A 25,668-nucleotide genomic window follows, 5' to 3' on the forward strand; every position below is an offset into this window, starting at 1 on the left:
CTAAACGAATTGGTTACAATTTAGAAATTAAAATAGTCCTGGTGATTATTATTAACTGTAGGTTTTTTTAAAATCATAATAGAATATTCAGTTACCTGAAATTTTATATCTTTCTTTCCATAATGTTACATACCCTTTCAAAAAACACATAAATGAAAATATATACTTTCTTCTATCTTTCACAACTGTTTCTCCTTACATATATGCCAGAAATCTACCATAAAGAAACAAGTACTAAATCATTTTATTTTCATATATATTTCATCTATGCAAAGTCTATCTTGATGATACCATAAAGTGTTTAATATCTGCATCTTCATAATCTTTTTATAGTAAGTTAAGGTGGGAAAAATCACTATATTCTCTTTTTCTCTTTCTCCTTGACATACATAATGTAGAGATCAGGGACGTGCACTCACTAGAGGCAGGGGAGGCGGGCCTCACCAGTCTCCTCAGGAAAAGGAAGGAATTTAAAATATTTTTTCTAAAATAATTAAGGTCAAGCTAGTTGCTACCAGACTTCAACTCACAGTGATTTGAAGAGAACTCGGGGCCTCCTTTGAATAAGGATTTTTTTTTGCCTTTTAAGGGTTAACCAAGGGTTAAAAGCAAAAGCATTAGTATGCAAATGAGGCCCATAGTTCTCGGGCCTCTTCCTGCAAAGGGCACGTGGTGGCTCTAGGAGCCACTATCCTAGCCTGCCTGGCCCTGGAGCCTAGCTAGACCGAATCTGGAATTTTGGCGTAGCTGGAAGGTATGTTGATCAGAGGGAGGGGGCAGGGGGGAGGAATTCAATTTATTTGTAATTTAAGTAATTGTCATTTGTTTTTATTGTCTCTCTGTGTGTGTGTGTTTCTTAACTTCACTCAAACAAACTCTCTCAAATTTGAGAGAGAGTTTGCTTGAGAAGAGAGGGAAGGAGCAGATGCAGGGAGGGGAGCCTTGTTTGTTTGAGAAGAGAGGGGCAGCCCTCTCCCCCCCATCCTGCTCCCCTCTTTCTTTCCTCCTCCTCCTCTCCCCTTTCTTCGCCGGCTGCCACCTTGCCCCCTCCTCCTCCTCAGTCCCTCCCGCTGTGTCCGCCAGGCGTCTCGCATTTATGGTGGGCATAAACGCGAGACGCCTGGTGGACACAGACTTGGGGATGGAGGAGGTGGGGGCGAGGAGGAACCGTGGAGGCGAAAGGCGAAGAGGGGTGGGGAGGGTGTTTGCAGCCCTGGTTCTGTCTCCCAACCAGCAGCCCAAGGAGGAAACGGTGAAGAGGGGTGGTGGGGTGTTCCAAGAAGCCCACTTCCCCTTTGGCACCCTGCAAGGCCTGCCGGAGCTCTGGGAAAAAGCGGCGGGAGCAGAATGCTGTCCTATATTGCCGGAAAGTCCGGCGAGGGAAGTGGGGGCTCGTGGAGACTTGCTAGCAGCCGGCTTCTTTGGAGCGGAGGGGGGGGGGAATAGAAGCAGAGCAGATCCTCTTGCCGCTGCGATCTTTTATCTGCAATGAATTGGAACAGAAATATATTTCTGTAGAGTATTTCTGTAAAATATGTTGCTTCTGTCTCAATTCTTTTCCCTAATATCATGATCAATTACGTGCTGAACAACAGATACATGTCTTATTCTGGATGTGTTACTCAAGTTCTTTTCTTTATCTCCTTTGTGGGTTGTGATGTTGCCCTTCTTACAGTCATGGCCTATGATCGCTATGTTGCCATTTGCAAGCCTTTGCAATATGAACTGATAATGAATAGGAGAGCTTGCATACAAATGGTTGGAAGTGTGTGGATTGCTGGTTTCGTCTATGGTGGGTTACATACTGGGGGCACTTTTGCATCACCATTCTGTTCCAATGTTGTCAATCAGTTCTTCTGTGAAATCCCCCAGTTACTGAAGGTTGCTTGCTCTGATTTATTCCTAGCTGAAATTGGAACTCTAATTTTTAGTACTCTAGCTGGAGTTGTCATCCTTATTTTCATTGTTGTTACCTACATACAGATATTCTCTGCTGTCCTGAGAATTCCTTCTGTTCAAGGGAGAAAAAAAGCATTGTCTACCTGTCTACCCCATGTCACTGTTTTCTCTGTATTTGTAACTATTGTGTGTTTTGCTTATCTTAGCTCCCCACCTCAGAAACCTTCTCACCTGGATTTGGCAATAACTATAATGTATTCCATTATTCCACCCATGCTAAATCCATTAATCTACAGCTTGAGAAATAAAGAAATTAAAAAAGCTCTATCAAAGCTGTTACATTTTTGAGATTCTTCTAATTCAATTAGGTGCAGCTATGAATCTATGATTGTGTAGCCATTATATTAGGGAACTGATATAAAATGTTAATTTCAGCAATAATTGCCAGAAACATATTAAAAAACATGCATAAAACTTTCTTAAATCTTATTAATAACTGGAGTGGGGTGCACGCTGGAAATAAACATCTCTTCAAATGTATAACTATATGAAAATGTGCATATGTGTAGGCATAGCTATATCTATATCATCTATATCTGTCTGTCTGCCGGTCTGTCTGCCGGTCTGCCGGTCTGTCTGCCGGTCTGTCTGTCTGTCTGTCTGTCTGTCTGTCTGTCTGTCTGTCTGTCTGTCTGTCTGTCTATCTATCTATCTATCTATCTATCTATCTATCTATCTATCTATCTATCTATCTATCTATCTAAATTTATATATGTATCTTAAAGATATATTTTACAAAGTCCTTTATACTATATCTACATCTACTTCAACATCTATATCTACATCTATATGTCTATCTATCTGTGTTCATACACATACTCTTCAGATTGTTCCCCAATGGGATACACATTTTGAGAAGAAATATCTTAATGTAACCCTTGCTAGAGCTAAAATATTGCTTATAAAATATGATCTATTCAGCTATTATAACCTGATAAATAAACCTATTCTTTGTTAAATCAATAAAAGTGATGTAAGACCTTTTATTGATTTAATAAACTGTAGGTTTATTTATGAGGTTATAATAGCCGAATATCTATTGGACAATGTGAGCTCTTTGACAAAGATGTTTTGCTGCATTTCTTTGTTTTTTTCTATCTATCTATAGATATCTATCATTCTATCATCTCTTTCATAGCTATCTGTCTGTCTGTCTGTCTGTCTCTGTGTGTCTGCCTGCCTGCCTGCCTGCCTGCCTGCCTGCCTGCCTGCCTGCCTGCCTGCCTACCTACCTACCTACCTACCTACCTACCTACCATCTATATTATCTACCTACTTGTTTGGATTGTTTCATGAAAACCTTTTTTATTTTAACTTTTAAAATAACATGATCTTTATATAGAAAACCAAATGGATGTAGTGATCTGTGATAAACCTCTAACTGAGTATTTAACTTTGGTTGGAAGCATTGGAAAAAATAAATTTATTACATTGATTTTTTTCTTGATTAAAATCCTGGAATGAATTTAGAAGGGAATAAATAAATATATTTTACACAAAAGACTGAATATTTATTTTACATAGTTGTCTCTTAATATATACATCCATACTGCTCTTGAATATGAAAATCTCTGCAAATGTGGGAAATTAAACAAAGTAATGTTTATGTTTATCAATTTTAAACATGTTCACACATACACACACAAATAGAGAGTGAGAGAGAGGGGGAGGAGGGAAGGGAAACTCTGCAGCAAGGGGGAGATCAAATAGATTCCTAACCAATGTAGTTGACAACTTTGTCATCCAAAAGGTAGAGAAGGGAACTAGAGGAAAAGCTATTCTGGACCCAATTCTCATTAATAGAGAGGAAGTGATAGAGGGTGTTGAAGTTTCTGGAATCTTGGGCAAGAACGACCACATCTTATTGGAATTCAGTGTATCAAAAACACAAGCAACAGAATATAATCCAACCAGTGTCTTAAACTTTAAAGGGGCAGATTTGAACAAATTCAAAGAAAGCATAAGAAAAATTCATTGGATAAAAATCCTAAAGAGGAAAAGAAGCATAGTAAACTCTGAAAAAATATGATCATAAAACCTCAGTCCACCATAATACTACTGAAAAAGAAAAACAAGAAATCCAAGAAGAAATCAGCATGGTTACACAACAATCTCTGAGATAAACTGAAAGACAAACAGGATGAGTACAAAAAATGGAAAGAGGGACATGTAACTAAGGTAAGGTGACCAGACATCCCGCTTTTGGCGGGACACACCCGCTTTCCAATGCATTTTCCCGCGTCCCGACCGCTTTTTTAAAAAGCACACTTTTTTTGGCGCTCGCAGCTCCCGCCCATCAGCTGCTAGCTTGCTGGGCTGGCTCATCATTCTGTTCTCTATCCTACCTCCTACCTACAAATTTAAGCCAGCCCAGCCTGCCGCTCACAGATTGGATTGGCCTGGACTCCAGCCAATCAGTGAGCTGGCTGGGATGGAAAACGCGGCGTGCTTAAAGTTTTCCATCCCAGCCAGCTCACTGATTGGCTGGAGTCCGCTTAGCATGCCGCATGAGTCCCCCGCCCATCCGTTGCCGCTCGCATGGGCGGGGTAGCGTAGCGAGTGAGCGGGGAGCGAGCTCGCCTTTCCAGCTCCACTTCCGGACAAGCTTGGAAAAACCTCTGCGAAAAGTGCCACCTGGGGCCGCCGCTTCTTCTCCGAACTCAGAGTAAGTGACGGGCGGGGCGAGTGAGGGGGGGTGGCGGGATCGCCACCCGCTGCACTGCAGCTGACTCACCCCAGGCCGGGCGGGCTGGGAGGCTCTGGGCGTCCGGGCGGGAAGAGCACAGAGAAAGGCAGAGCGGCGCTCGACGCGACTCTGCTATTTCTGCTGGAGGAGTCCCTAGATAGGGAAGGCGGGTGGCGAGGCAGAGCAAGGGAGCGCAAATGGCGGATCCCGGGCTCATATGCAGAGGGAGCTCTCCAGGCACAGGAGCGCTGGAAAAGTGCTCCGCTCATGCACCCACCGGGACGGAGCATGCTCGCTCCAGCCCTGCCTGCCGGCACGACTTTGAAGTGTTGGCTTGCCGCTTGCCTTCCACTTCGGCCCGCGCGGAAGGCAATCCAGCCCTTTCAAAGTCATGCCGGCAGTTTAGAACTCGCCCGCCATTCAGCGAAAGATGTTCCGCTGAATGGCGGCTGAGGGGCACGCTAAAGTGCCAGCATGAGTTTGAAGGGCTGGCTTGCCGCTTGCCTTCCACTTCGGCCCGCGCGGAAGGCAATCCAGCCCTTTCAAAGTCATGCCGGCAGTTTAGAACTTGCCCGCCATTCAGCGAAAGATGTTTCGCTGAATGGCGGCTGAGGGGCACGCTAAAGTGCCAGCATGAGTTTGAAGGGCTGGCTTGCCGCTTGCCTTCCACTTCGGCCCGCGCGGAAGGCAATCCAGCCCTTTCAAAGTCATGCCGGCAGTTTAGAACTCGCCCGCCATTCAGCGAAAGATGTTTCGCTGAATGGCGGCTGAGGGGCACGCTAAAGTGCCGGCATAAGTTTGAAGGGCTGGCTTGCCGCTTGCCTTCCACGTCGGCCCATGCAGAAGGCAATCCAGCCCTTTCAAAGTCATGCCTGCAGTTTAGAACTTGCCCGCCATTCAGCGAAAGATGTTTCGCTGAATGGCGGCTGAGGGGCACGCTAAAGTGCCGGCATAAGTTTGAAGGGCTGGCTTGCCGCTTGCCTTCCACGTCAGCCCATGCAGAAGGCAATCCAGCCCTTTCAAAGTCATGCCGGCAGTTTAGAACTTGCCCGCCATTCAGCGAAAGATGTTTCGCTGAATGGCGGCTGAGGGGCACGCTAAAGTGCCAGCATGAGTTTGAAGGGCTGGCTTGCCGCTTGCCTTCCACTTCGGCCCGCGCGGAAGGCAATCCAGCCCTTTCAAAGTCATGCCGGCAGTTTAGAACTCGCCCGCCATTCAGCGAAAGATGTTTCGCTGAATGGCGGCTGAGGGGCACGCTAAAGTGCCAGCATGAGTTTGAAGGGCTGGCTTGCCGCTTGCCTTCCACGTCAGCCCATGCAGAAGGCAATCCAGCCCTTTCAAAGTCATGCCGGCAGTTTAGAACTTGCCCGTCATTCAGCGAAACATGACTTTGAAGTGCTGGCTTGCTTGCCGCGTTTCCCCGGAGCGCTCGGGCTCCTTCTCTGGGCAGAGTTGGAGCCTATCCTCCACCTCCTCCCAACAGAGGGGCGCCCTAAAAAAAAAAAAAGGAGCCAAGCCGTTCCAAAGATGTGAAGGGAAGCAACCAGATCGCAGCGAGGAGAAGGAGGAGGAAGTAAATACAAGTATAATAAATACAAGTATTTATTATACTTGTATTTATTATACTGTGGATTTGGTCTGCATCAACCTGCCGCCTCCCCTCACCAGGCAAATCGCGGTGAAAACTCTGGGTGAGTCTCCGCGGAGAGCTTGGCGGGCAGCTGGCTGGACTTCTAAGAGGTGGGGGGGAGGAGCGGCAGCTCCTTGAAATGGAAAAAGGCTTGCTTCCCCCTCCCCAATGAGACGCCTTCCAAGATAATAGGAGAGGAGAGCTAAGAGAACAGGGCGGGGGTTGGGAGAAGGCATGGGACCGGGCTCGGATTTGCCATTTGAGAGAGAGAGAGAGAGGAAGGGGGAGAACACGAGTGTGTGTATCCCTCCTTCCTTCAGCCCAACACTCTAGCCCGGCTTGGCTCCCGCTTCGTCTGTCCTGCCTCTTCGCTTCTCTGTTCGATTGTTGAAAGTGGGAGCCAAACCGGGTCATTACTTCCAAGAGGCAAGTTTCCGTTCTCTTAGCTACGTTCTGCCTTGTGATTGCTGTCTCCAGGCTCTCCTCTCCTATTATCATGGAAGGTGTCTCATTTGGGGGAGGGGGGGCAGGCCTTTCTCCATTCAACAGATCCAATATACAGAGTTTTATTTTTTGGCCCTAAAAATATTGTCACTGAGGATGACAGAAATTTCTTCATCATTGCTATTGGCCTCAAGTAGCAAATAATTAAACATGGTTTTTAGTGTACTTAGTTAGCTATCTGCTTTTTAACATTACATGGTATCAGTTTCAAGAATGCATGCAATCCTGAAAATTTGTAACAAACTTGTTGAAGGGCCTATGAAATATTTTCTAGTTTAGTGTAGAATAAGTATTCTTAATAAAAGAAAAAGTCATTTTTATTTAATCAATTGCATTCCTGTTTATAATGGCACTAATTAACTAAACTGGAAATAAATCTATGTTTTGCTAGAGTTTTAAAATTAAAAAACCTTACATTTTGTTGCTATTATTTTAATCAGAGTTTTGCCAAGTGAAATTATATAATGGTTCCTCATGTCTCTGTAATTTTCTAAATCTCATCCAGAAGTACCACAGAATCTGGCATTTTCAGCAGAATGATGCTGATGCTAATAAAACATCCTGATTTTTGGTGAAAGGATGGAAAGAGGAAGGAAGGAGGAAGAGAGATCTAAAGAGCAGAAAGACAGAAGGCAGATAGGCAAGAGGAAGGAAGGAAGGAGAAAGAATGGAAAGGAAGGAAGGCTAGAAGGAAGAAAGAGGGAGGGAGGGAGGGAGGGAGGGAGGGAGGGAAGGAAGGTGAAAGGAGGAAGGAAGGAAGGGTACTTCCACTTGTAGGCCTGGGACTGAATGCAGGAGGAGTCTCTCCATAGGATCAGCTGCTCCTCTGATCATGGTCTATGAAAATGTTACTGCCTGCCTGATGCAAATTTAGACAGATGGTGCTTTGGGCTGCCCCTCAAATCCCCCCTTTACTCCTCCCCCTGTAGAATTCAGCCCCCTGAGTTTTGCCTTTGAGGGGCATGTGTGGTTATGGCGGATGGCAGAGTCAGCTGGAGGTTGAGAGGGGATTGGGGCTTTTGTCCGCCTGTGGAGTTCTCCCCATGGACAGGATGGGATGTTGGCATGAAAGGGATCCGGGCACAATCTCACCTGTTCCAAGTAAAGTTGCCTTTTGCAATTGGCTACCGGTAATCCTCGACTTACGACCAGGATTGATCCCCCAATTTCTGTTGCTAAGGGAGACGTTTGTTAAATGATTTTTGCCTCATTTTGCGACCTTTTATTGCCACGTTAAGTGAACCATGGTGGTTGTTAAGTCAGGAACATGGCTGTTTAGTGACCAAAATTACAATGGCATTGAAAAAAGTGACTGATGACCATTTTTCACACTTAGCGACCATTTTCACACTTAGCGACCGTTGTGGCATCCTCATGGTTACGCGATCAAAATGTTGATGTTTGGCAACAGATTCGTATTTCTGATGATAGTTTGAAATGGTGACAGTATAAATTATTGCTGGTGTAATACTTAACAATGGTTTTTAAGGATTTCTTTTATTTATAGAATACCTTTTTTATTATTTTGGGGGGATTTTTACTTTTAAATTGTTTATAAAATGTATTTACTACAAGAAATGTTCCTTTTTGCAAATGTGATCTTTGCAAATCTTTGTGATGCAATATGTTCAGACCAGGTTTATGTGTCTCAAAGTGGCTGCTATTCTATGGGCAGGCCAGGTTGGTGCAAGGCAGCTTTGCCAGATTTGGTGTGTTTCACCCTCATTGAATTTTATATCGTATAAAGAATGGAAGGAGGAAGGAAGAGAAAAAAGGAGGAAGGGAGTGAGTGAGGAAAGAAGAGGATGGAAGGAGGGAGGAAGGAAGGAAGAGAGGGAAAGAGCAGAAGACAGATAAGGTGAAGGTAGATAAGCAAGAGGAATGAAGGAAGAAGTGAGGAGTCTCGAGGAGAGGGAAAACATTTAGTGACCAAAGTTACAATGGCATTGAAAAAAGTGACTGATGACCATTTTTCACACTTAGCGACCGTTGCGACCATTTTTCACACTTAGCGACCGTTGCGACCATTTTTCACACTTAGCGACCGTTGCAGCATCCTCATGGTCACGTGATCAAAATTTTGTTTGGCAACAGATTCGTATTTATGCTGGTTTCAGTGTCCTGGGGTGACCTTTTGACAAAAATTTTTTTTTTAATCAAGCCCCCCCCCCCCCCGGTCAAGGGTGTCCCTCTTTTCCAATCTGAAAATCTGGTCACCTTAAACTAAGGCAGATTATTTGCAGATAGCTTGAACATGCAAATATGAAGTTCCGGAAAGCTGAGGCTCAGAATGAACAAAGAATTGAAACAAAAGTAAAAAATAATAATCAAAAAGTGTATTTCAACATGTAAATAACAAGAAAAAATTAAGAAAACAGTCAGTCCTCTAAAGAGGGAAGATGGCAAAGAAGTAAAAGACAGTAGAGAGAAAGCAGAACTGCTTAATTCCTTCTTTACATCAGTTTCCATGCAGAAAGAAACTATAGTCCAACCTATCAAAAACATAACTGTAAAAGACAGACTAGAAATAAAAATTAAAATAAACAAACAAATGGTAAAAGAATATCTGTATGGTCTTAATGAATATAAATCATTGGGACCTGACAAACTACATCTATTCTAAAGGATATGGGAGATCTCAGAATCATTGTATTATAACTTTCAAAAATCCTGGAGCACCAGTGAACAACCAGAGGATTGGAAAATAGCTGATGTAGTTCCTAGCATCTTCAAAAATAAAAATAAAAATCCATGTGTCTAACATCAATACCTGGAAAAATACAAGTAAAGATTTTTTTTAATGTAGCAGGAGGGAGGAGTGAATAAATGGAGGGTTTGGGAGGAAGGGGTGATGAAAGAGAGAGTGCAAGAAAAAGAAAGTGGGGCTTGGATGGGGGAAAGAAGGGATAAAAGGAAAGGGAAGAAAAGAGGCAGGAAACAGGGAGAGAGGTGAGACCAAGGGAAATAAGGGAATAGGATAGCAGAGGCTTCTGTGGGCCAAGCCTGAGGGAAATAAGAGAATAGGATAGTAGAGGCTTCAGTGGACCTGAGAGAGAGAAGAGAGAAGAGTTTGAGTGAAAGGAGGCAAGCAGAGGAAAAAACGAAGGAGCAGAGGCTGTGGAAGAAGAGCCCAACAGCATTTTAAGAGAGAGTGAAGATAGAGAAAGAGGAAGAAGCTCCAACCAGCCACTTAAATACCACCCCATGTGTGATCTGCCTGCTGACGGGAGGCTGATCATCACCCCACATGTGACCCTGGAAGTAGAAGTGCATCAGAGAGGAACCATAACCTTCTCTACTTTCTTCTTTCCTCCTCTCTTTTCCCTTTCTGCTTCCCTTATCTCTCTCCTACTTCTCTTTGCACCTTCCCCTTCCTACCCTCTCTCCTTCTCTCCTTTTACCTTCGATTTTCCTCTCCTCCCCTCTTTCTTCCTTCCCTCCTTTTCCTCTCACTTCCTACCCTCCTCTCTTCCTTTCATTTTCTATTGGTGCAGGTGTCTCTTCCAGCTCTTAATTTATATTTTCTTGGGGTGATATTTCCACAAACCCAAAAATCATTGAATATCATTTCTTGTTCCTTTTCCTTCTCTCTCTCTTTTTTGGACAAAGACAGACAACACATAACACATAGAACCTTCTTCAAACACATACAACATTTCATTGCAAAGTTTTTGTGCATCATTTCCATAGACCTCACTTTCAATTGTATATAAAATCACAAAATATAAAACTAGTATATTATTATCATTGTACATTATTTTCATTGTATATCATTATCATTGTACATCATTTATTTGACTCTAATTATTATTCCTTCATTTTGAATGAAATATTCTAGGTATTGGATTCATTTATATTATAACAATTCATTACATCATCCTAAATCTATTCAATGATCATATATCTTTGTGCTGTTATCAGTATTATTTTATTATTCTTATATTATAAAAATTCTCCAAATTTTTCATTTCCATGTTTTTTAATCTAACCACTGGTAAAATAAATCCCATACCATATAAAATTGTTCATCTTCTTGTTCTCTAATTTCAAATGTCAATTTACTCATTTGAGCACCTTCCATTATTTTCTGAAAAACTTCTTCCTGCATTGGTATTATCTAATTTTTCCAATTTTTTGCAAATACAATTCTAGCTGCCGTTAACACGTTTACAAACAAATATTTCAAATTTCTATTGTATATTTCTGGTAATATTCCCAATAAAAAAATCTCAGGTTTAAAGTCTATATGTTTCTGAGTCATTTTTTCCAACCAATTGTGGATTTTAATCCAATATCTTTTAGCTTCTACACATGTCCACCATATATAGTAATATGAACCCGGTATCTGATGACATTTCCAAAATTTTTCTGATTTTTCCTTGAACATTTTTGCTATCCTCGCTGGGAGTAAATGCCACGTGTAAAACATCTCATACAAGTTTTCTTTATATCCTGTTGACATTGTCATTTTATAATTTTGTGACCATAATTTTTGCAATTTCTCTAAATCAATTCCATAACCAAAATTCCCCCCCCAAGCAATCATAGATTGTTATTCTTCTAGTTTAACCTTTAATAAGTATCCATATAATTTTTAATCATCTTTTCATCAGTACCTCTCAGAATTTTACCCGTCAGTCATTATATCATAAAAATCTTCTATTTTAAAATCTTTATCATATCTAGAATGTATTTGTGTGTATGAAAACCAATTCATTCTTATACCTTGTTCTTCTAATTCTTCATAGATTTAAGTTCACCCTTAGCATCTAATATTTCACCATATCTGTTTATTTCCTATTGAAAATGCTTCAATAGTTGATAACCAGACTGGAATGTTTAAATAATGTTGCCTTTTAATCTCCTCCCAGTTTAATAACAAGGCCTCCCATATGTAATGTCTTCTAAAATACCCCTGCGTTTTAGTTTCCTTATACCATAAGAAAGTGTGCCAACCCAACAACAAATCATGACCTTCTAAAGTCAATAATCTAGAGTTTCTTAACATTAACTATTCCTTAACCCACATCAAGCTTGTTGCCTGGTAATATAACTTCCAGTTAGGTAGGCCAAATCCTCCTCTTATTCTAGCATCTTGTAATAGTTTAAGTTTTATTCTCGCTTTCTTTCCCTGCCAAATATAGTTCAATACTATTTTGCTAAGGTCTTCAAAGAAAATGTTTCCTAATCTAATTGGAATTGTCTGGAACAAATATAAAATCCTGGGTAGTATATTCATCTTGATTGTTGATATTCTCCCTATTAGCGATAGTTGTAAGTTTTCCCATTTGGCCAGGTCTATCGTAATTTGTTGTTTAAGTTTATAATAATTATCTTGCTGTCAAATATATCCCCAAATATTTAACCTTGTTCATGACCTGAATCTTCAAAGCTTCTGCCAATATTTCCTTTTGTCTTGCTACCATGTTCTTTGTCAAAATCTTTGTTTTTATTTATTTTCAGACCTGCTACTTTTCCATATTCCTCTATTTTTTCTACCAAGTTAGGTGCGGTTTCCAATGGAACCTCTAAAATGAAGACTAAGTCATCTGCAAATGCTTGCAATTTATATTCTTCTTTTTAATTTCCATTCATTTTATATCTTTATCTTCTCTAAAGTTTCTATTTAAGACTTCTAATGTTAACATGAACAACAAGGGTGATAGTGGGTAAGCTTGTTTTGTCCCCTTCCCAATATCAATGGAATCTGTCAATTCTCCATTTATCATTATCTTTGGTGTGTGTTTGTGATATATGGTTTGTATGGTTTGAATAAATTTCTTGCCAAAGCGCATTTGTTTCAACTGTAGCAACATAAATCACCAATTCATGTTATCAAAGGCCTTCTGAGCATCTAAGAATATGAACATCATTTGTTTTTCAGGCCTTATAATATTTCACTAATCAATTAACAATGTATATAGGAAACATACCACAGTAGTAATGGGAGACTTTTAACTACCCTGGGAGACAAACTCTGCAGCAAGTGGGAGTATTTGTGTCCTAATTGTTTTCTTAGTAAATCTTATGTGGACTTCTCTTGGGAGCTTCTTTTTCATTGCATATATTGTAAAGACTCAATACACTTCATCTATGCCATCCATCATCTTCTCTTTGGTTATCTCCAAGGCACCTGCGAGAACTTCTATCATTATCTCTGCCAAGTTCTCTTCCTTTTCCTCTTCTATCTTTTGGAATCTGAGATAGAATTCTGATCTGTCAATCTCCCATCCTAATATTCCACTTTTCTCTTTTTCAACCACACTTATTGATAATCCAATTTTCTTGTCTCTTTGTTCATCTTTTTCTTCAACATTACAGATACAGATACATACTTTCTATACATGTGGCAGAATTTTTCCACTTAATAGCATTTCTAGACTTACAAATTTGATGAGAATTAATGAATCATAATGTGTGGGATTGTTTTAAAAATTAACACATTACAAAAGAGTATATGAAAGCCACAGTATGGCAAAACCCCTTTTATAAATTATAAAATATTTATTTAAAAAGCACATATAATAATAATTCATTAACTCTTCACTTATTTTCCATTCTGCTTTTTGATTTCAGACCTTATAATAGGAGGTTTAACCTACTGCCTTTCTATGTACAGTATTCACTTGGCAGTATTCATGGTACAATGAAACATTCTTAAAATAATATTTTTTTATGCAAAAGTTCTAGTTAAAAATAGAGGTTTAGCTACGGGATATTTGTAATTATCTTTAGAGAGTACATTTCTCAGAGGCCTCAGTTAGCAAATTATAATAGAAAATGTCTAAAAACAAATTCCAAATAATACTCCAGAAATAAGCCCTCAGAGGGCCCATTTCTCTTGAGCCTAGTTTACTTCAGAAATTTTAAGTCCATGTATGTCTGGAAAAAGTGTTTAGAACTTTATTTGTCCTGTCTTTATTCCATAGAGCAAGAAATATACTGGCCTTTCATATTGCTTTGATAAGCAAGATAATTTCTGTACTAGCTTTAGATTCAAAACAAAATTCTTGTGAAAAATGAATATTTTTTCCTTAGGTAAATATTTGAGAATTCCATTGAAAGAACCGTAGTAGAGACTTTGCAGATAGCTCAGATATAATAAGAATGCTTCAAAAGAGATCTCAAATAAGATTACCTCCAGATAACTCCCTCTGATATTGTCTTATATTTAAAAAGCTAAGTATTTCTTAGTAATGTTAGTACATAATTATCTCCACTACACCATCATATATATTTTATCACATTATGTACATTGTTTATAATTTTATACCAAGGCTGAAGACTAGGAAAGGGAAAGGGAGGGGAGGAGGAGGAGGAGGAGGAGAGGAGGAGGAGGAGGAGAAGGAGGAGGAGGAGGAGGAGGAGAAGGAGGAGGAGGAGGAGGGAGGAGACTTAATGGATAAACAGAGAACTAAAAAAGACAGTGGAAAATTACTATTTTTAAAAAATATATTATCTATATGTACAATATTGTTACCAAAATTCAAATCAGCTTCACTCAAGGAGATTCTGAGAGATCAAGGAATTTTCAACACATCAACAAAAGCATAGGTCTTTGATTACATGGGGAAAGTCTGTAACTTCACTTAATCAGTTCGCTCACCTACATCAGAAGGATTTAAAATAATTACTATTTAAAAAAATATATTTTATGTATTGAATATATTTGAAAGATGTACATTTTTCATAATCATCTCCTTCAGGAAATTATCAAATTAAATTATTATTTGCTATTTTTTCACATTATTATTTGTCATAAGGCAGAATGCTGATTTTTTTTTTAAAAGAACAATAATCTATAATTCATTGGATAAATATAAAAAATGCTGAAAAAAGATTACTTTATAGACAAGTTTATTTTGGGCAATCTGGTAGATTTGGATCATGTACATTTTTCATAGCCATTCTCTATGGACAATTCTCAAATCATTTTTGGTATTAAACCTTCAATATCTTTCTTGATGATTCCCATCTTAAGCCATGCCAATGTCAAGTTGTTATCACATTTTCCTTCAATATTTTCCTAGTGCTGTCCATGCAAAACTTTGGTTTTCCATCCATATAGCCTGTCATCAAAAATGTACAAATATTTTTGCTGATTCCAAAGTTTTCCAGACAGGTGTTAATTCAGCTATGGGGTACTTAGTCAAATGCCTTTTTGTAATCAATCAACACCATATTTAAATTTGTTTTTCTTTGTTTTCCACTTTTAGTACCATTTTATCAATGAGTATATGATATTTTGTTCCTCTTGCTTTTTTATAATTTCCTTTTTGTTCTAGTGGATACAAACTGTTTTCCATGAGATGATTGAATGCTGAATTTGCCAGTATTCTTGTAAAAAGTTTGAATGTTGCATGGACAGCACTTGAAAAACATTGAAGGAAAATGTGATGACAACTTTATATGGGCATGACAAGATGGGAATCATCAAGAAAAATGGAAAGTTTAATACTGCCTGCTCAAGACAAGCACTACAAATGAATGCCATGAAAGTGAAGATACAAAAATCCATTGACAATCCAAATTGCTGACTTTGCAATGAGAAAGTTGAAACTGTTTCACATTTAATACATGAATGCATAAAAAATTGCACAAACTGATTACAAAGCTAGACACAAGTGAGTTGCTAAATTAATTCACTGGTTATTATGTAAAAAATAAAACTTACCTCTATCCAAAAAGTCATGGTAACATGAAGTAGAAAAAAATATCCAAAATGAAAAAATGAAGACATGGTGGTATTTTCAAATACAGATGTATCATCATTTGGAACACAACACATCAGATATCACAGTTGTTGAAAACAAACATATAATTTATTGATATCACAGTACCAGAAGACACCAGAGTTGAAGAAAAAGAACTGGAAAGAATCATGAAATATCACAACCCAGCCATCAAAAACACATGATTTTGGATGAAATATGTAGAAGAAACTTTGCAAATAACTCAGTTATGATAGAATATGTTTAAAAATAAATTCCAAATAATGCTCCAAATACCTGTGGGTTCTTGGTTTATCTTAAAAAAGCTAAAGAGTTTTTAGTAATGGTATTATATGTTACCTCTGCTACATAGTCAAATTTATTTTTTGTATCTTATTACTTACTAGCTGAATTACTTACTAGCTTACATAGTGGAACCCATGTTCCACTATGAAACTATGTGATCAGGCTTCATAAATCAACTCTTATAGCTTGAAAATTACTGAGTAGTTATGATCAGCCTCTCCTCTCCTCTTCTCAGGATTGCCCTACAGAAACCTCTCCTCTCCCATTCTCTCCCTCAGGTTTGTCTCACAGATGCTTCTCTCCTATCCCCTTCTCTCCCTCAGGCTTGCCCCACAGAGGCCTCTCCTTTCCTATCCCTCTTCTCTCCTTCAGGCATTTCTCACAGAAGCACAGAATCTCCTCTTCTTTTTAAAAAAAAAAAGTTTTATTCATAAACATTTTTAAATACAGTGCATTTTCATAGTGTACCATTTACAAAAAAGAAAGACCAGTGGAAAAAATAATAATAAATATTAACAGAGACATCCTCTATCATATCCCCTTCTCTCCCTCAGGCTGGCACCACAGAGGCCTCTCCTCTCCCCTTCTCTCCCTCAGGCTCTTCTCCAAATTCCCAATGTGCATGCTGGATGAGTCACACACTGGCCATGCCCAAGTGGCAGTTGGAACAGAATTATTTTCCGATTGGGAGGGGGAGTAGAAAATCAACTCCTTAGCACAAAGTGCATTAATAATTATATAAGAAATACTAATTATCTGATGGTCATTTTGAAAACTTCTTTCTTAGAGAGCACCTAGAAGCCAAATTGGTGCCAAATTTCAAGTTTGTAGGCTTTATGGTTTTGGAGATTTCATGATGCTGCATGAGTGGCATTTCACACACACACACACACACACACACACACACTTGTGTGTGTGTGTGTTTGTGTGTATTATGTGAAAGCACCTGGTATGCCCATATATGGGAGGGAGCATACTGCTTCCCTTTTGCCTTTCAGCTGCACTCTAGGAGCCTTTGAGGCAGGAAACCATTTTTGTATTGCATTTGTGCTAAAAAATAAAGGTGCTTTGACATAAAACTTACTTATTTCCTTGGCTCAGCTGATAAGGGAGGAGAGCATGTGGCTTAGTGGCTAATACTAGTCCTAGTCAACAAATGATCAACTCACCACCCAGGCCGTTACAACACAAAACAACAATGGAAACACAGCCAGCACCAATCAGCACCAATCATGGTGCAACCACACAACCAATCATTTCACTTACTGAAACAAAGCCATCACTCCACACACCCCACCAAGATTTATAGAAAGACGGCAGCTCCAACCATGCTTTACACCCAAAACCAAGCCTGAGGATGGCAAGTGAGACCTCGCCAAAATGTTGCCAAGACAATCTCAATCTTACATGGGAAAAGACCCGAATACAAAAAGACCAGCATACTTATACCCGTGAAAATCTACGAAAACATACATACATACATACATACATACATACATATATACATACATACATACATACATACATACATACATACAATATATATATTACACACACACACACACACACACACACACACACACACATCTGTTGTATTCAAGTCTTTTCTCATGTAAGATTGAGATTGTCTTGGCAACGTTTCGGCAAAGTCTCACTTGCCATAGTGTATTTGGATGATAAGTATTTCAGCTTACACAGATCCAATTATTTGGCAATTGTAATTAATAGATGCATCATCCACAAAGTAAACTTTTTTCTCTGTGCTCTCATCACTTGTTTGCAGTAACTTTCAGAATGAATCCCACAGGAATAAACTTTTTAGTCTCTGCTGGGAACAAATTCTGCTTACACTTTTATTCATAATAATATGTGCCCATAGTTGTCACTTGATATACAAGTGTAGAAAAACCTTTTGATTGTCTGAAGGAATAAAAGAGGAAAGGATGATATGTAGCTTCATGAATAAGCAGAATACATTGATTTGAAGGGACTGAAAGCTAGAGAATAAATTCCATCTGGAAATAAGATGTAAGAAAAGAAAAGGTAAGATTTATGTTTTCATAAAGTTTCTATGTACTCCATTGTTTATAAAACATTTAAATAATATATTTATAAACCATAAACACCTAATATATGTATTTTTGTAGAGTATGTCTATAAAGTAGCAATAGCAATAGCAGTTAGACTTATATACCGCTTCATAGGGCTTTCAGCCCTCTCTAAGCAGGTTATAGAGTCAGCATTTTGCCCCCACAGTCTGGGTCCTCATTTCACCCACGTCAGAATGATGGAAGACTAAGTCAATCTTGAGCCGGTGAGATTTGAACCGCTGAACTGCAGATAGCAATCAGCTGAAGTGGCCTGCAGTACTGCACCCTAACCACTGCGCCGCCTCGGCTCCTTCATTATCTCTGTTGAGCCCTTGTAGTATATCTAATCTACACAGATATATCATGCCAAATAAATGCCACCAAGCAAATAACATCTCCTGTTCAATGCCTGTAAAATGAAGGTGTATCTATGCTGGACACTCTGAATAATTTTGAATAAAGAAGAATATTGGAGAATTTCATGATATATTATAGTAGAATACATTTAGTAACAAGATTTTTATTCTCAATGAATCTCAGTGTTATCCCCTTCCCTTTCCATAAATTAATCAAGAGTACAACTTAAATAACAAATAAAAACAAATGAACAAAAACAAGACCTGAAGTACATTCAAAAACAGAAAAATCTATGATTATGTACGCATATACATTCTAGCATTTGTATTCCAATAGGCAAGTATCTTGCTACCTATATAAACATTTACAGAGCTTCAAAATGATAATTCTTGTTGCTTTATAGTTTTCTTTCATATTCTTTTATATTTTAATACAGTTCATTTCTTTTTCTTATCTCCTTTCAGAATGAAAAATGACCCCATATACTATGCAATATTTAATTATTAAAGATTACTTCCCTACATATTGTGTTATGCCAAGGAAATGATAGATTCTAGAATTTTCAGCATTATGTTCTTAACAACATGTAATTTCTGATTCAGAAAATATTGCTAATTATTCTATTAATTATTTTCAGAGTTATTCTTTAATAACATATTTATCTTATATGTAGATAAAAACCCTGAAAATATTCTTTGATAATCAACTTCCAATAAACATTTTATAATTTTTTTCACATCTCCCCTGCGTTCATATTAAAATGCAAATATTATCTTAAAAGATATTGTAGTTTTAATATTTATCTTTTTGTTTTCTTGCAGTAGAAATATTCCCTCTTCATAATTAATATTAAAAATGGCAAATCAATCATTCATCTCTGAATTTCTGCTTCTTGAATTCTCAGCAATCAGAGAACTGAGAATTGCACATTTCTGTTTATTTCTGACTTTATATTTAGCGACCCTAACAGGGAATTTTCTTATCATCTCTGCTGTAGTTTTTGATTACCATCTCCACACACCCATGTACTTCTTTCTAATGATTTTGGCCATCCAGGATGTTGCTTCTGTCTCAGTTCTTTTCCCTAATATCATGATCAATTACGTGCTGAACAACAGATATATGTCTTATTCTGGATGTGTTACTCAAGTCCTTTTCTTTATCTCCTTTGTGGGTTGTGATGTTGCCCTTCTTACAGTCATGGCCTATGATCGCTATGTTGCCATTTGCAAGCCTTTGCAATATGAACTGATAATGAATAGGAGAGCTTGCATACAAATGGTTGGAAGTGTGTGGATTGCTGGTTTCTTCTATGGTGGGTTACATACTGGGGGCACTTTTGCGTCAACATTCTGTTCCAATGTTGTCAATCAGTTCTTCTGTGAAATCCCCCAGTTACTGCAGCTTGCTTGCTCTGATTTATTCCTAGCTGAAATTGGAGCTCTAATTTTTAGTGCTCTAGCTGGAGTTGTCATCCTTATTTTCATTCTTGTTACCTACATACAGATATTCTCTGCTGTCCTGAGAATTCCTTCTGTTCAAGGGAGAAAAAAAGCATTGTCTACCTGTCTACCCCATGTCACTGTTTTCTCTGTATTTGTAACTATTGGCTGTTTTGCTTATCTTAGATCCCCACCTCAGAAACCTTCTCACCTGGATTTGGCAATTACTATAATGTACTCCATTATTCCACCCATGCTAAATCCATTAATCTATAGCCTGAGAAATAAAGAAATTAAAAAAGCTCTATCAAAGCTGTTACATTTCTGAGATTCTTTTAAGAATATCTTGCTCAATTAGGTACAGCTATGAATCTATGACTGTATAGGCATTATATTAGGGAACTGATATAAAATGTTAATTTCATCAATAATTGCCAGACACATATAAAAAAAAACATGCATAAAACTTTCCTAAAATCTTATTAATTACTGGAGTGGGGTGCATGCGGGAAATAAACATCTCTTCAAATGTATAGCTATATGAAAATGTGCATATGTATAGGCATAGGTATTATCTATATCTGTCTATCTATCTGTCTGTCTATCTATCTATCTATCATCTAAATGTATATATGTATCTTAAAGCATATATTTTATTATGTCCTTTATACTACATCCGAAACTCAAAAAATTAGAATATCGTGCAAAAATGCATTTATTTCTGTAATACCACTTACAATGTGAAACTAATATATGAGATAGACTCATTACATGCAAAGCAAGATAAGTTTGTCATAATTGTGAAGATTATGACTTACAGCTCATGAAAACTCCAAATCCACCATCTCAGAAAATTAGAATATTACATGCAAACAATAAAACAAGGATTGTACATAGAACAATATCAGACCTTCGAAAAGTATAAGCATGCATATGTACTCAGTACTTAGTTTGGGCCCCTTTTGCAACAATTACTGCCTCAATGTGGCGTGGCATGGAAGCTATCAGCCTTTGGCCCTGCTGACATGTTATGGAAGACCAGGATGCTTCAATAGCATCCTTCAGCTCTTCTGCATTTTTTGGTTTCATATCTCTCATATTTCCGTGACAATGCCCCATAGATTCTCTATGAGGTTTAGGTCAGGAAAGTTTTCTGGCCAATCAAGCACAGTAATCCCATCGTCATTGACCAAGGTTTTGGTGCTTTTGGCAGTGTGGGCAGGTGCCAAGTCCAGCTGCAAAATGAAGTCAGCAGCCCCCTAAAGCTCATCTGCGGAAGGAAGTATGAAGTGCTCCAAACTCTCCTGGTAGATGGCTGTGTTGACTCTGGACTTAATGAAGCACAGTGGACCAATACCAGCAGATGACATGACTCCCCAAATCAACACAGACTATGGGAATTTCACAGTGGACTTCAAGCATCTTGCAGTGTCTGCCTCTCCATTCTTCCTCCTGGGTGCTTGGTTTCCAAATGAGATGCAAAAGTTGCTCTCATCAGAAAAGAGGATTTTGGACCACTGTGCAACAGATCAGGTCTGTTTTTCTTTAGCCCAGGTAAGACACCGCTGATGTTGTTTGTTGTTCAGGAGCGATTTGACAAGAGGAATACGACATTTGAAGCCCATGTCCAGGATCGGTCTGTGTGCGATGGCTCTTGATGCACTGACTCCAGCCTCAGTCTACTCCTTGTGAAAGTCCCCAACACTTTTGAATGGCCTTTTCCTGACAATCCTCTCCAGGACTGCAGTCATCCCTGCTGCTTGTGCACCTTTTTCTTCCACACTTTCCCCTTCCACATAACTTTCTATTAATGTGCTTTGATACAGCACTTTGGGAACATCCAACTTCTTTTGCAATTACCTTTTGAGGCTTTCCCTCTTTATGGAGGGTGTCAATGATTGTTTTCTACACAACTGTCATGTCAGCAATCTTTCCCATGATTGTGATTCCTACTGAACCAGACTGAGAGACCATTTAAAGGCTCAGGAACCCTTTGCATGTGTTATGGCTTAATTAGCTGATTAGAGTGGGACACTTTGAGTCTAGAATATTCCATCTTTTCATAATGTTCTAATTTTCTGAGATTGTGGATTTGGGGTTTTTATGAGCTTCAAGCCATAGTCATCACAATTATGACAATTCATGGCTTGGGCTATCTTGCTTTGCATGTAATGAGTCTATTTCATATATTAGTTTTACCTTTTAAGTTGCATTATTGAAATAAATGAACTTTTATATGATATTCTAATTTTTCGAGTTTCACCTGTACATCAACATCCACATCTACATGTCTGTCTGTGCTCATACACATGCTCTTCATATTGTTCCCCAATACAAAAGACAGTTTTAAAGGAAATATCTCAATGTAACCCTTGCTAGAGCTAAAATATGGCTTATAAAATGTGAGCTATTTGGCTATTATAACCTCATAAAAAACCTACACTTTATTAAATCAATAAAACTGATGTATGACCTGTCTTCTCCCCCTACCCAGGAAGAAAGATAAAATATCACAAATCACAAATCTAAATCAGAAAGTTTTTATTGTCTAATTTCCTAAACTCCTCCTGGCAATAAACAAAGTCAGCACAGAGCACATGCTATTTTGCCATTTGAAATGAAATAATCTGTGGATTGGACAATGTGAGCTCTTTGACAAAAATGTTTTGTTGGGTTCCTTTGTTTCTCTAGGTATATCTATCTATATCTATGATCTCTATCATATCTATCTATCTATCTATCTATCTATCTATCTATCTATCTATCTATCTATCTATCTATCTATCTACCTACCTACCTACCTACCTACCTACCTACCTACCTACCTACCTACCTATCTATCTATCTATCTATCTATCTATCTATCTATCTATCATCTATTATCTACCTATTTGTTTGGACAAATAGGTAAAATTCATAAAAAACATTTTTTTAATTTTAACTTTTAAAATACTTATAACTTGATCTTTATATAGAAAACCAAAGTGATGTAGAGATCTGTGATGAAGCTCTAACTGAGTATTTAACTTTGGTTGGAAAAAATAAGTTTATTACATTGATTTTTCTTGATTAAAATCATGGAATGAATTTGGGAGGGAATAAATAAATTTATTTTACACAAAAGAATGAAGATTCCTTTTACATAGTTGTTTCTTAATATATACATTCATGCTGTTCTTGAATATGAAAATCTCTGCAAATGTGAGGAATTAAACAAAGTAATGTTTATGTTTATCACTTTTAAACATGTTCACAGAGAGAGAGAGAGGGAGAGGGGGGAGAGAGGGAGAGAGGCTGTAAAGCATATGCATGAAAATATGCATAACTTTGTCTACAATCTAACACTCTTCTTCTACCCATTTCTGTAGTACTTTAAACCAAATTGTAAGATTTTTTTTTAAATGTCCATGTTGAGTATCATTGCATGTCCGTGTTCCTGTGTCACTGTTTGCAAGGCTAGCATATCTTTCTGACTCAGTCTGAAGGAGGAATGCCAGAAATCCACTCTTGAAAAATTGAAATAAAGTAGGAAAAAATTCTTAGTTTGGTATACTTTTCCTACAGCATAGTTTCAATTTGAAAATATATACTGCATAATTATCAAGAACAATTTCTGTGGTTGACTTACTTGATATAATGACAAAATCAACATTTTAAATGTGTTCATTCTTAATTTCTCAAATATAATTCTATTTCTATTAACGATTTATCATTCCTTAAAAAAAGGAAATGGGACATATTATAAAATAAACATTAATTATAATATCTATATATCTTTCTATTTATTTATTTATCTATCTATCATCTATAGTATCTACTTACTTGTTTGGATTGTTTCATGAAAACCTTTTTTTTATTTTAACTTTTAAAATATTTATAACATGATCTTCATATAGAAAATCAAAGGGATGTAGAGATCTGTGATGAACCTCTAACTGAGTATTTAACTTTGGTTGGAAGCATTGGAAAAAATAAGTTTATTACACTGATTTTTTTTCTTGATTAAAATCCTGCAATGAATTTAGGAGGGAATAAATAAATATATTTTACACAAAAGACTGAATATTTCTTTTACACAGTTGTCTCTTAATATATACATTCATACTGTACTTGAATATGAAAATCTCTTCAAATATGGGGAATTAAACAAACTAATGTTTATGTTTATCTCTTTTAAACATGTTCACACACATACATAGAGAGAGGGGAGGGAGGGGAAGGGAGGGGGGATACAGCATAGTTTCAATCTGAAAATATATACTGCATAATTATCAAGAACAATTTCTGTGGTTGACTTACTTGATATAATGACAAAATCAACATTTCAAATGTGTTCATTCTTAATTTCTCAAATATAATTCTATTTCTATTAATGATTTATCATTCCTAAAAAAAAAAGAAATTGGACATATTATTAAATAAACATTAGTTATAATAAACCAACAATCAATTAAACTATAAGAAACAAATGCTTTCTGCGTTGTATAGGCAAAAAGCAGAATAAAAGTCCTGGAAGTTCAAGTTAGTTCTGTTCCCATATTATTTTTCAAATATTTTATGAGATAATATTATTTTGAATTGTTCTGTATCATTGTAAATTATCCTGAAGAACCAAAGGGAGGGTTGAAAGGAATTTCCAGTGACAACAGTATTGCCCAGGGATACCTAAATGCCGAAAGTAATGTAACTCATTCTTGTGAAATAAAATGCTATTGACATGGCCCAATATGGAAGAAATGTCATTTAGTTTTAGTGTTGAATGTTGTAAGTCTTTAATTTGTAGGTACCTCTGACACAAATAAATAAATATTCTGAGGAATGCATATACTGTAATTCAGAGGCTCAAAAAAGGATCATTGAAACCTTTTAACTATTTGCCTTGTTGACTGAAAGAAAAAGAAGAAACATGGAATATGACACAATTCTTCCTTTCTATAGGACAAAAGCTTTCCTTTTTATAAGTATTAGAGAATATGAAGCTCTTTATTATATATTGATTTGAACTATTATTCAACTAATAATTTAATCTATGAATAACTACTATATGGAATTGAAATATTTCCCCAATAGAAAAGGTAATGCAATAGAATGACAAAAATTTTAAACATGTTTGGATATAAAAATGAGAAACTTTATGTAGTAAAACCTACATGGATTTAATAATATTTTTTTATAGGAAAGTAGAGCTAACTGACTCATCTTATCAAAAGGGTGAACTTGAAGTGTTAGTACCTGAAGGCAAATATGACATAGTTACCATTACTGAAACTTGGTAGGATGAAACTCATGGTTGGAATATATGGATGGAAGGACACAAACTATTCAAATAAAACAGACCTAACAAAAGGGGCGGAGTTGTGTTATACATAAACACTTCCTATACATAAGAAACTTTATGTAGTAAAACCTACATGGATTTAATACATTTGATTTAATATTTACTCTAGAAAAGCAGAGCTAAATTATTCTATCTTTGTGTAACAGAAAGTCAATTTGGTCAATGTTTATAACAGTGGTAATACTAGTAGTAGGGATGGCAGTGATGGTGGTAAAAGTAAGTATTAATTCTATTTTAATATTACATTCCTAATGTGTAGGGGAGTTTATGAAAAAATGTTAGATAGTCTTCATTTAAAAGGTGATGAAGGAATGAAGGAAACACTTCATACTATGTTTGTAAATAAATGAGAACTATTTACTTTGGCTGTTTGATACCACAATTATATTTATGATAGATTTTACCTTCATCCTTCTTTCAGGAGGGTATATCAGTACCCAAATCTACTCCAAAGTAAACAATCATCATTATCACCACTATCATCATCAGAACATCCATAAAAATTATCAGGCCATTAATTTTAAAAATAGTGCAAACATGTAAGTGAAAAATAGTTGAAAATAAGCAGGTTAAAATATTGTTGGATTTTGAATGCAAACTAATAACTGTTATTTCACATTTTCACTATATGTTATAAATTTTATA

At 37.3% G+C, this 25,668-nt stretch overlaps 1 protein-coding gene and 1 pseudogene across 1 annotated transcript; both read left to right on the plus strand.

The window, feature by feature from the left end:
* The first annotated feature begins 1,488 nt into the window (after positions 1-1,488).
* Positions 1,489-2,247, plus strand: LOC116521471 (annotated as a pseudogene).
* A 16,851-nt stretch (positions 2,248-19,098) lies between these two features.
* Positions 19,099-20,013, plus strand: LOC116522475 (olfactory receptor 14J1-like). Its single transcript, XM_032237397.1, has one exon. The coding sequence runs from the start codon at positions 19,099-19,101 to the stop codon at positions 20,011-20,013; it is 915 nt and encodes a 304-aa protein (XP_032093288.1).
* The last annotated feature ends 5,655 nt before the right edge of the window (positions 20,014-25,668 follow it).

This window comes from Thamnophis elegans, chromosome Z (assembly GCF_009769535.1).
Source record: "Thamnophis elegans isolate rThaEle1 chromosome Z, rThaEle1.pri, whole genome shotgun sequence".
Lineage (NCBI taxonomy): Eukaryota > Metazoa > Chordata > Lepidosauria > Squamata > Colubridae > Thamnophis > Thamnophis elegans.